Source organism: Eubalaena glacialis, chromosome 20, assembly GCF_028564815.1.
Source record: "Eubalaena glacialis isolate mEubGla1 chromosome 20, mEubGla1.1.hap2.+ XY, whole genome shotgun sequence".
Taxonomy (NCBI): Eukaryota; Metazoa; Chordata; class Mammalia; order Artiodactyla; family Balaenidae; genus Eubalaena; species Eubalaena glacialis.
This window is the reverse complement of record NC_083735.1, coordinates 14,678,540-14,691,937: the sequence shown is the minus strand read 5'-3', so window position 1 is coordinate 14,691,937 and position 13,398 is coordinate 14,678,540. Positions and strand designations below refer to the sequence as shown.

The 13,398-nt window shown below is 37.3% G+C and overlaps 1 protein-coding gene across 3 annotated transcripts in view; it reads left to right on the top strand.

The window, feature by feature from the left end:
• SORBS2 (sorbin and SH3 domain containing 2) overlaps positions 1-13,398 on the top strand; it is a 204,753-nt gene that overhangs the window by 119,247 nt on the left and 72,108 nt on the right. For all 3 annotated transcript variants that reach the window (XM_061177387.1, XM_061177391.1, XM_061177392.1), the window contains 2 exons: positions 2,310-2,336; positions 2,570-2,694. In XM_061177387.1, coding sequence (XP_061033370.1) covers positions 2,310-2,336; positions 2,570-2,694 — 152 coding nt within the window. The remainder of the gene's footprint in view (positions 1-2,309; positions 2,337-2,569; positions 2,695-13,398) is intronic.

The following is a 13,398-nucleotide window of genomic DNA, read 5'->3' as shown; positions in this document are numbered from 1 at the left end:
AGCCAGGGAACAATAAATCTGTCCCATTTCCTCATTCTTACATTTTCAAAGAAGCAATGACTACCCACTAAAGAATACTAGAAATTAAGGGCTCTGATCCCTAGAATTCTAGTTCTGTTTTTTTCACAAGTGAATGGTCATGAATAATGTTCATGATATTGATCAAAACCATTTTCTCCATGCATTTGCCAAGTCATTTATTGGCGCAACCCTTAAAAAAAACACTTTATTCTCTTTACTTGACATGGATCTAGGATTTTAATCATTAATATAAGCTTCATTAAAATATGGTTTTGTCCTGAAGTTTTGATCCATGGCCATTTTTATCCTTTCTCCTTTCTCATAATTCTACACACTTGTGTCTACAGTGTAAAGCAGGGCTTTTCCATAGAGCTCACCATTATTAATATCTCATATTTCCTGTAGCATAGGTACAGTTTCATTTGGAGATACTTGGGCCTGGTAAGAGGGGAAAGGGATAGACCCTAGTTGAGCCTAGAGTGACTATCCTCTGATTCTTGCACCTAATGTTTATCCCACTGAAGGTTCCATAACCTCCAATATGGTGACCAGTAAGAAGAAACAAAACTGGCCCTCTGCAAACTGTCAATTACAGGAAGTTTATTTCAAGTGTCCTTCAAGTCTGCTCAATATACCCTCCTCTTCCTCACCAAGTCTACACCTCTCACACCTCCAAGCATCTGGCTCCTATCACATCTATCCCCAGCACGTACCCTTGTTTATAAGCTCAGTTTTATCAAACTAAGAGTAAAATTAACTCCCTATTCTCAAGCAAATAATTACACTATAAGTAATAATAATTATTAATGCTGCTTCTCTTTTCATTGCCACTTCCCCAAGTCCCAAAACTTGTTCCTTTTCCACAAACAGTATGTGGCACCAGGCGGTTATTAAATCGCTCTCCTTGGGTGCCCCAAAGCAGACCTCTGATCACTCTGTATTGCTACACTGTGTTTGCTTTCTTTATAGAGAGTCCTCATCATCATTTAAGTGCTTGAGAATTTCAATCATTTCTGCTTCCATCAAATCCTAGAAGTAAAGTCTAATAAATATTTCATGTATAACTTTCCAAAGTTATTTTTACTTCATGGTACCCATTTCATTACTCTGATTTTGAGTTCATTGGAGATAAGTCCATACTAAATCAGCAACTATCATAAAGAATGAAGATTTATTAGTCTCCTCTACCTCACCTAAGCTGGAGTCATTCTAATGTACTCTGTGCCAATTCACACTTATTTTTCTTCTTTTGATTTGGAAAGAATCTATTATAAATGTTTTATCTAAAAATCAAAGTCTTGTATTTCTCAACTAATTTTTATCATTCCAAATTTATGTATTTAGATTTCAAAATAACTATTCCTTAAGCATTAGAAAGAAAACAGAGAGTCCTTTTTACATGCAACTTTCATGTTCTGTTAGGCTTTGAAATAACAGCAATTAATAATGGTTTCAGGGAACATGCAGAAGGAATCCAGGACCTGGACAGAAGGTTAGGCTGAATGACCCCTAAGATCCTTTCCAAAATTAAGGCTTTATGATTCTAGGTGAAGTTGGCCATGTGTTATAATAGAGCCAAGCAACACAAACTGATTACCTAAAATTGTTCATAAGTTATAGGAGATTCTTGAATGTATAATTCCAATAGAACTGAGAGTAAATATGTCATTGAGCCACTTCCCAAGCGCATTATCAAAAGCAATTTATTAGTACTGAAATGCTTACTGCAAGACAATGGAATATATTGTAACAGCTCTTTCAGAATTGAATATAAAATGACTCAAATGGCAATAAGAAGAAAATTCAAAGTCTAGAGAATAATTTGAAAATATCACATAATATGGGAGGGTATTTACACTTTCTTAAGGTAAAAAACTCCGCAAACTACAAAAAATCGATGGCATTGAAAGCTAAGGATCTAGTGGATTGATTCACTGCTGGGAGAAGCATTCATTGTTTACAAACCATTTGATCCTTTAATTTGATATTTAGAAATTCATCCAGCTTAAGCAATAATAAGATAAAATTGAATGGTTGCAATATTACTGAGGGAAAAATCAGTGTTTGATATATGTGTTAATTATATATTATAGATATTTAATGAATTACATTCTAATTGGAGTAAAAATAAATGCACAAACTTCCATTAGTTTATTTGATGTACCCAGAGTTTTAGAACTGAGATAATGTTTGCCAAAAAATACATGTAGCTCTTGGCCAAATGATCTTTACGCGACTGTTCGTTTCTTTTACCGGAGTATTAATTTCAACATTTCTTTTTCTTTTAGGGCGTGATTCTCAGTCACCGGACTCAGGTACAAAAAAAACTATTCTGAATAACCACTACATTTGTTGTGAGTTTTTTTAAAAACATATTTATAGCCACATTGCTAATCCTACCGTAAACTTAAACTGCATATACATTTATGCATATTAAACTTTTAAGAAGAAAACTTCCATTTTGGAAATAAAAAATAAATTCTATTTAAAAAATGTTAAAAGTGAATGTAGATATTTTTGTATCCGATTTGCTTTCCCTTAATAAAAGCTTGGAGATGTTACAATGATCGAAATCAAGAGACACTGAATGGAGATGCTACATATTCCTCTCTTGCAGCAAAAGGTTTTAGAAGCGTTCGACCAAATCTACAAGAAAAAAAATCACCAGCTCAGGTAATCTTGCACACTGTTGTCTACTGTGTTATTTTAAAGCACGGCTATTAGGCCACTGCTCTAGAGCCTCTTTTCTAGTAACATGCATATTTTGATATGTTTCATTTTTGATATGGTTACAACGTGGAAGACGAGTCTTAAGTTCAAAACAGGTTTCTGAATATTTTTTCTAATTCAGCTGATAAAAGCAGGTCAGTTTCTGACATAATTTTTAGGATATTTTCTAATTCTTAAAAAACTGTCAGCTGATGATTTGGATTTCAAAGTTATGAGGTCAGCAATATATTATTTACTCAATAAATATGAGTTATACAACTGCTCATTATATTAACTAAAGAAACTCTGTGTTGGAGATATTAGTAAAATTGTGTTACAGGCATGAAAAGTGTTACCAAAACAATGTGAGTAAATACTATATATATATATATATACCTCAAGGTCTAAAAATATGCCAAGAGAACATATGTTCACTTTTAACCTAATTTCCCAGAATGTAGATGGAGACAAACTTTATAATGTATTCTCTATAAAACTATTTTCCTCCGTAGGGCAACTATTGATAATAAATTAAAACACATTCTAAACAAAAGAAAAATGATCATGCAATCTGGCCATCAAAATGTATAGCATAATAAGAAGGTATCACGTTGCTTTACTTTCTTTAAGGGTAGAGTTAACACTGGTTTAATGATTAACTTTGACTTTCTCTCTGTTTTTCCTTCAACATTATTTCTTTCTCCGGATGTTTTGATAATCCAGGCACCGCTTCCACCACCCAGAAAAGAGAGCTTTTGTAGCTCCTTGATAACCAGTCACACAAAGGGTGACATTTTAGACCAATTAGTAACTAACACACAAATTCCCTCCTGTACAGAGTTCTCTACTAACAAAACACCTCTTCAGGGAACTATGTATTCTAATGATGAGTCCAGCCAGACAATTGTATATTCTCAAGAATCTAACACAACTGTGTCGTATACACAAAAAATCACTAATCCACTACCACCACCTTCCAGCACAGGTCCCCCACCAAAAGCTGACATGAGTACCCCATTTCTACAAGAGGACTACACGCAAGATTCTCAGACTCGGAGAATCTCTACGTTGAAACTAATCCATAACCAGGATCCAGGAAGTAGCATCCCCTTTAATCCTCCACAGTTTTCCAAATCTGTTGAAGTACCCTCATTTCGCAAAAGGCCTTGCTCACCACCCCCTAACCCAGTGCCTGAGATACACACAGCATCTCTTTCCATTCAGATAGCTCCCCTTTCAGGACACGATCCTGAAAGCCACAAACAGCCACCTGAGCTTTCTCCAGAGACTGCAAAGATACCTCTTCAGCCAGAGAGACAAAAACCTGCAGTTGCTGCGGCCTCTCAGTCCTCAGACTGCCAAGTGGTACCTTACGCTTTCCAATCTCTTCTTACAGCATTCTGTACAGACCCTAACTCCTTTGGTTTGGGCTTCTTATATAATCCAATGCTTTGTTAGTTTGCAATCAGGAAAGGAGAAAGAAACCATCTTCCTATTTAAAACCCTACTAAATTCATCGAGAAGTTTCTAGGTATTTTTTAATTTAAAAAATATCTACATAAAAAAATATATATACATCTATAGATCTTTTATCCAGAAATAATGTTTTAACAGTTTCTTCCTTCTAGGTATTTATTAGAAATCATTGATGATTGGTTATCACTTAAGGCTGCAAAGTACTTTTAAGTTTTAAAGAAATGTTTTTCATGCCAGACCTTTGAGTACCTAGATCTTACTTTATTTACATGTGTAAAATCTCTTAAAATAATTGTCCATTATAATTCACTTTGGCAAGAAACATTCATCTTAATTCCACCAGAGTTTATTTTCTTGTAGTTCAATATTCATTTTCATTGAAACTTGATCAATTTCTACCTTTTTAAGTTTACAATTTCAGAAAGTCTATTAATCAATCTTTAGTACTCAGACTATTAAGAAGTAAATCTTTATTTGCTTATACGTAAAATTCTCCCATAGTGTCATTCTGCTGATATTTATTAATCTAGTTAGAAGAGAAATGTGTTTGTCTTCTTGGCTTTTCCACAAAATGATGTAATGTTAAGAGCATAAGCTTTAATGATAAACTGTAGATTTCAATCCAAGCTCCATCACTGGCTATGTGATGAGGCAACCATCCTAACTACTCTGTGAGTCTGAACAAAGAAATGAGAATATTAATTAATCCTTAATTCTTAGGTTGTGGTAAGAGTAGGGAGATAGTAGAGGTAAATTACTTAGGACAGAGCAAGCCCTGCGTAAATGGTAGCCAGTTATAAAGGTACCCTAGCAACTGCAGCAGTAGTGGGAGTCTAGAAAACACTCATACCTGAGTAAATAATTTGTATAATACTATTTCCTGTAGCTGTGCTATTAAAGATCATTCAAGACATATCCTTGAAGAGATATATTTTTAAGCTTTATAGAAAATCTTCAACAGGCATCTGATTGACACCAAAATCCTCTCCCCCACCCCGCCATACCCATAAAGTAGAAACCTTAAGCTTAGATGATTAAAAAGACAAGTGGGTATTTCTATACCTCTACTAAAACATTTCCTTCATCAGCTAATCATGATATGCAAAATTCATTCATTAGAGTAAATTCTTTGAATAAAGGTAGTATTTTCTAAAAGCCCTTATGAAATAATAATAATAACAATAGCAGCTAACAAACACTAAGAATTTACTATATGCAGATGCTGTTCCAACTTATTCACATTTATTAATAACTTCCACAATCCCATGAGGTAGGCAGCAAGGTCAAGCTGAGACACCACAGACAGGGCTGGGCTAGTGTCAGACAGCAGACTTACTTGTGTCCCAGGACGTGTCCCTGGAAGCATGTGTAGGAGCAATCACAGCAAATGCTACCACGTTCACAGCTCAGTTCACTCATCTGACATAGTTTGGTTCTTCTAAATCATTTTATTATGTTTGGAAACTTAAGTTGATAACTTTCTTCCCCATGGCTTTGTCACCGTCCAGGCTGACCGGAGACAGTTGGTTTCATTATACAATCCTCAGGGAATCGGCATGAGCCACAAGTTAAGATTTGAGATGCTGTCACTTTTATTCATTCAACAAATATTTATTGGGCATGCGTCGTCTGTTCTAGTCACAGAGCTGCATTTGAAACCATTGATGATTAAAGTCTTGTCGGGGGTAGAGGGGACAAATATTAATAAAAACTTAGATAAGTAGATTACTACATACATTAGAAGGAGATTATATAAATAAACTAAGCAGCACTGAGCAGGGATGTGGGGAGCAGAGTCCATGTTAAATAGGATAGTCAAAGAGTCTTCATGCAGTAGATAGAACAGCTTTGAAGGGGGAAGAACATTCCAGGCAGAGGGAATATCTAGTGTAAAGGCTTTAAGGCTGAAGCACTCTGGGGCTGCTCAAGGACCAACAAGGGAGTCATAGGGAAGGAGAGGAATTATGTGAGGCGTAGGTAAGAGGAAGTCAAGTCAGAGGTAACAGAGGCCATAGGACAGATGCTCCTAGAAGCCATTGCAAGGATTTCAACTTTTACTCTCAATATAAATGGGAGTCATTGGGGGATTTTAAGGCTATGGCTGTCATCATTTGACTTATATTCTAACAGAATCATTCTGGCAGCTCAGTGGAGAACAAACTATAGTAGGGCAAGAAGGAGAGTAGGCAAACCAGGTAGGTGGCTATGGCAACAACTTAAGTGAAAAATGGCAGTGGCTCCAAGCAGGGTGGAAACAGTGGAGGTGGTGAGAAATCGAATTCTGAATGTATTTTGAAAATAGAGTAAATAGGACTTCCTGACAGATTGCATGTTGGAGGTGAGGGAAAGAGAAGAGTCAAGACTGACTTCAAAGTTTTGCATCTTTGCAACGGGGAAAAATGGAATTTGCCACCCTTTGTCCACTGAGACTGGATAACCGTGAGTAGGCAGGTTTGTGGAAAGATCAGAGGTTCCATTTGGGACATGGTAATTTTGAGGTGTCTATGAGACATCCACATGGAGAGGTCCAGTATGTAGTTGGATATATGAGTCTGGAGTTCAGGTGAAAGGTCCAGGTTGGAGATCTAAGCCATCGGCTTATAGATGGTTTTGCAGCCATGAGACTGAATGAGATGACCAGAGCATGACTACAGAGAAAAGAGGAGGCCCAAGGACTGAGCCCAAGGGCATCCCAACAGTAAGAGGAGGAATCAGCTAAGGAGATTCAAGGGAGGAGGGAATCCAGGAAAGTGAGGAAAGTATATCGAGGAGAGATGGTTAACTGCATAAATGCTGCTGACGGTACATATGTAAGATGAGGTCTGCTAACCTACCACTGACCTAGAAGTGGGGAGGGGAACTTTCTTGTGAGCTTAAGAGAGACTGGGAGGAGAACAACTGGACAATCGGCTCCTTAAGGGGTTATTAATGTAAGACCTTTCATCTAGTTATTCCCCTTCCCTGAGCCTCACTTCCTTCATCTATAAAATGGGGATAATAATAGCATTTATTGCTATGGGGTTTGAATAAGACACTGCCTGCTACATAATAATCCCTCACTATGGAGTAACTGTTGTTATTTTAAAATAATATCCTTTTTCCAAACTATGCATCTGATTGGGAAAAGGAAATATATTATTTTCAATAGTACATTTTTTGAATGGGTGGATAAAAGTTTGTTTCATCCAACCAACAGTTGGTTCCGAGATGACAATGTATAGTCTTTTATAACACTTTCTCAAAAGGTGGCATAAAATTGTTGCAGTTCTGAGTTTTTTTAATTGTGTCAGAATATATAACATGAGATCTACCCACTTAGCACATTTTAAAGTGTACAATAGAGTCCCGTTAACTATGGGCATGATATTGTATAACAGATCTCTAGAATGTAATCACATCATCTTCTTGCGTAACTGAAACTCCACCTGTGAACAGCAACTCCCATCTCCCCGTCTCCCCCGCCCCTGGCAACCACCTTTCCACTCTCTGCTTCTATGAGCTTGACTATTTTAGAGCCCTCATATATGTGGAATCATGCAGTATTTCTTCTTCTGTGACTGGCTTATTTCACTTAGGATAATGCCCTCAAAGTTCATCCGTGTTGTCTCATATGACAGGACTGCCTTCTTTTTCTAAGGCTGAATAATCTTCCATTGTCTGTATATACCACATTTTCTTTATCCATTCATCCACTGATCGGTATCTAGACATGTTTGCACATCTTGCCTATTGTGATATACTTTACTTTTGTCTCATTTTCCACCTAATGGCCTTTCACGGTGGTGACCTTTTCGTTTTAAATACTTACATTCCACATTCTTGCAAGAAGTCTCAGTAAATGCCAAGAGCTGTCAGCTACACATCATGAATTAGCCAAATATATGCTCTATTATAAAGAATTATCCTCCCAAGAAATTAGCAGTCCCAAGAAACAAAAATGCTCTACACTGAGAGGTGAAAAGGAAACTTTAGTGTTCTGGAAGTTTCATTTACATACTTTTGCTGTTTTCATTAAAGTCTGACCATTAGTGTAAGAAGAAGACTGCAGCCTACCATTAGGAATTTTAATTCTCTCTGTATCTGATAATACAACATATTGTTTTATAAGCTGCGTATGTTTTAATTTACCTCCTACAAATTTATATATAGAGAGAACACAAAATGAGGTATGTTACCCTCTGTCACTATGTGAACAGACATCCTGTTGCTAAAAATGTCACATTGTTCTCAATGTCAGATAAGTGAATGTCTAAACCAGAAGCTTTGAAAGACAGCAAAATCTACACCCCAGACATTTTCCCTGGCATTTGTTAGTGTTGTGGCCTTTGCTTCAGGAGGATAAACTTGGCCCTTCTATTATGAAATAACGTCATCAAGCATTTGCCAAAGCCTCACTTTCACAGCTCCTCCTGCACATATGCTGGGGACTCAGAGGGGACTTTGTCTCAGGGTCAAGTAGACAAAGGAGAAAACTCATCTCTTTTGCTCCATGGGATCAAGATGTAGACGCTTTAAGGAAGGCTTAATCATGAATAAATGTCAGCAGTGTGGGATGACAGAAAAGGTGTAGAATACAGAGTATGCTTTCTGGACCAATCCCATCAACACCAGCTCTAATCACTCATGTGTTCTATTAGGATGGCCAACCAATATCTCATGACTTCTTTTTTATGGGTTTGTTATGAGATCAATTGATCAGGTCTATGGCAAATCCTCCCCCTGACGTACGTGTGTGTGTGTGTGTGTGTGTGTGTTTGAATGATTGAACAGTAGAGAATACTTGGGATTCCAGTATGAATTTAGAAATCACCTAGGAGCCCCTCTATAACACCTCCAAATAGAAGAGCAGCCTGCCTCCTCTTGAATACACATAGGTATGGAGAGCTCAGTTAGTGTAGGAACAGCTAGTCAGGGCTCGGGCAATTCTCAGATCTAAGTATTAGAAAGTATTTCTCATATTGAGGCACTCTGCCTTCCGTAACTTCTGTACTTCATCAACAGGAAGCAAAAGAGATGACGTTGTCTCCCGTTTCATATTACTCTTCTCTCTACCCTGCTGTTTGCTTTGGGCAAAGCATTCCTATGCCTTCCAAGCATTTTAATTTTTAAAAAATGGCTCTCATTTACTGAGAGCTGTTACAACACACAAAATGCTGGACTAGCACTTTACATACATTTTCTCACTTAATTTTCACAGGCTTTAGGAGTTGGGTTTTATTAATGTCTGCATTTTTACACATGAGGAAACTGAGGCCAAGGGAAGGTAGACAGCGTGCCACGTCTGTCCGACTCTAGACCCACAGCTCAACCAGGAGGTTCAAGTGCCTCTAGTTTCTGATATAATCTGACACTTGAACCCCATGTTCTGGCAATGTTCTTAAGATGTGACACCTTCTCAGAGTCAAAATCATATTGCTGGTCTGAGTAGCACAGTGGAAATATTCACCCCCTGACCCAGACAACACGCTCCATCAATGTGCCCAAATCTGTGTGACCATCTTAGATCACTTGTCGCCCAGGTTGTGGGTTGGGACTATAAGGCTAAGACCTCTGGTAAAAAGGGTTTTTATTCTGAGGCTACAGGGCAGTTTTGTGTCACGAAATGCAGGCAGTAAAGCCAGGTCTTAGGGGGCCTGGGGAATGACCAGTTAGCTACTCTCTTTGCCCATCTTAGATGCCACCCAGTTCCTGTCTCGCCTCCCTGCAAGTCGGCCACATTCTCTTAGCTTCTGCCCTCTCATGTCTCCAAGTTGCCTGTGGATTTCCATGACATTCCCTGGCTCTGATTATGTGTGAACTTGCATCTGGGACTGTGGGGTACACGATTACCTGACTGGGGCATTCAGTATCATTTAATTCAAATTCCCTGGAAAGAGGCAGTGCCTCATTGGCCCAGTTTAGTTCAGTTATTCCCCCTCCTAAACAATAAACTGGGCTCGCCTGGTACAAACACGGCAGCCAGGGACTTCCTCCTCATCCCCTCAGGAGGGCTGTGAGAGAGGAGGTGGATTATCACAGAAGGAGATGGGGTGGTATGTAAAAGCGAACTTTTTTTTCAGAGAAAGCCTTAAATTGTTTCTTTTAAAGTTACCATGGAAATTGTAAATCTTAACAGTGATATGGATAATTATAGAATAAAACCCATTTTAAGTAGCCCATCACAAGGCTTCAGCAATTTTCATTATTTTGTCATTTCTTTTCAACTGTCAACTTCAATTATCCTGGTAGTAGTTTAAAGCCAATATAAGGTACGATATCCTTAGGTCTGTAGAAATTTTAGTACCTCTGTCTAATGGGTGAAGAGAAAAAAATAATGAAAATACCATTATGACACCTAATAAGATACAAATAATTTCTTAATATAAAGATTGATTTTTGTATAACTCTCTCCTAGGTATTTTTTTCAAGTAAATTACTATCAGCTCTATTGAAAAGTAGAGAACAAAACCTGTCACATCCTTTCACTTGATATTTAAGACATATGTCATACGTTCCTTGAGAAATGAGGCCTAGAAGTTCAACCACTAAAGACATTCAAGAGGGAAGTGTTAAGATCCCAGATTACAGTGCCATGTCAAGCCAGTTAGAGCCTGAGACAGAAAGAAAAATATTTCCCCCATATACGTATGTTTTTATGTATGTATGTCATTTTTTTCTAGGACATTTCAGCAGTTTAAAAAATACTGAAAAGTTGAAAAGTAACTGTATCAAAACTGAACATTATTTTAAGTTTAAATATTTTATTTTGACCAAAACAGAATTTATTACAATTTTAACTTCATCTTAAATTAGTTAAAAATTGTTTAAGATCGTCGTTGGCCAAGGGAAATTTGTCAGGCATGGCTATTGTCTCAACTGAAAATGAGATCGGGAAAAAACAGATTTTGAAAATATTATTATTTTATTATAATATTATTGCTTCCATTAAAAATCCAGGATACAAATTTTTCCTTTTTCCTCAGTCTTCAATGTGACCTGGCATGGCACTGTTCATTATTTAAATTTTTGATATTTTGTTCAGTTTGGATTTTTTTTGTATTGACTTTGATTTTTTTTTCATAAGATTGCATTAAAATAGTGTTTATCTCCATGACTGAGTTTTTGTCACTCTGTTAAATTTTGCACCCAAGATAAGTGCCTTGCTCACCTCACCCTCAGCCTGGCCCTGCCAGACTCTGCTCCCTTTCTCTGTACCCCAAGCTCCACTCCAAGCCCACATCCAACTATTCGCCTTCCACCTCCAGATTCTACATTTACTGAGCCAAAAAACATATGGCCTAAGGGTTTATGACTATAGATATCCTTTGTTTGGTTGCCACTGAGTTAATTTTTAATTTGGCTGCCTTGGGGCAACATGTCCTTTCCCCTCTACCAGTTTCTATCATTCCCTCTTCTTTTTTTTTAACACCTTTATTGGAGTATAATTGCTTTACAATGGTGTGTTAGTTTCTGCTTTAGAACAAAGTGAATTAGCTATACATATACATATAGCCCCATATCTCCTCCCTCTTGCATCTCCCTCCCACCCTCCCTATCCCACCCACCCCTCTAGGTGGTCACAAAGCACCGAGCTGATCTCCCTGTGCTATGCGGCTGCTTCCCACTAGCTATCTATTTTACATTTGGTAGTGTATATACGTCCATGCCACTCTCTCACTTCATCCCAGCTTACCCTTCCCCCTCCCTGTATCAGGACAGGAATAAAGATGCAGGCGTAGAGAATGGACCATCGTTCCCTCTTATCTAACCCCTAGCCTGATTTGCACATTCTGGATACATTCCTGGCCCAGGGTCAGCATCTGAGTTTGCAATGCCCACATATGAGTATAAAAGTATCACATTTAAAATGTGTGTCTTTAAGCAACAACAACAAAAGCTCACTAGATAAGAATAGAATAGAAAAATCTGTCTTTTTATCCAGGGTTGGAGTATCTTAACCTGTTAGATTAAAGATGTGCTTTCAAGTATCCATGAACCCCTAAAGTTGATGCAAATTTTATGCATACATGAATTTGTGCATTTTTCCTAAGAGAAGGATCAATAGCTCTCAGATTTTTAAGGTATCTGTGGCCAAGAGACCTTTTTATATAATGGATATTTTTAAACTCTCCAATTAAAATTCTGAGGACAAAAATTAATTATAACTTTTTATGAGATCAACAGTCTGCATGACATCAACTGTTAGGAAGATGATGGCTGGCCAAGAATCACTTAAATCTTTACTAGGCAAGATTTTTAACTTTATACAGTTCTCTTTAATACATTCCCCATCCTTGTATTAATATCCTATAATACTCTGGCTATCTATGTTACAACTGGCCCCATACTGAACACTCAAAAAAACCTTTATTTTGGAGGTGGGGGTGAGGAGTAAGAAAAAAAATTTGCTTCAGAGTTTCATTCACTCATGTTGAGTGAATTCACTTATTATCATATTTGCCCTGTGTGGTCAGCTATCATGAAGGTTAAAATGGATAGCTATGACATCTTTAATGGGCCATCCACTCTCTTCCTTTTACAGACCACCCCTCCGCCATGTTTAGCCTTGGAGGTATTAAACCTTTTCTTTCTCCTTCAGTTTCTTTCTCCTTTACCTAAGATTTTAAGCCAACAGTAGTTCTAACCAACTAGGGTATACTCTAACATCATCAGTGGCTGTTTTTGTTTTTTTTTTTTCATTTCATTTTCACACAAAGGTACCACTATTTGCACTGCTAGGATATTTTAAAGTTCAATTCCTTTAGTATTTTATAGTGAAATTAAAATAGAGATTCAATGAGTGGAAAGGAAACAAAATTCCCTTTCCATTTAGTTGTTTTTAATTTGATCAGTCTCTAGATCTGAAAATCAGAAAAACATGAGGCAAACTGATTTATATTTGGGGGACATTTTCCAACAAGGAGGCAGTAGGGAGAAATCTGCTATAAGATTTTTCTGGTGAAGGGAAAACTAATTCTGCCAACCAATGAATGACTTGATATTAATTTGTTGTCACAAGTACAAAAACCAAAACTTTGGAGAAAAAAAAAATTCCATTATGCCAACACTCTCAAGCCCTCACCCAAAACTAAAGCTGTGTGAAAACTGGTCTTATTTCCAAAAAACATTTACTGGATTCCTTTTCTGCATGTTTTCATGCTTTTCCTCTACTGTGTGGTTGGCACCTAATTCTGAATATATTTCCTTAGAGTG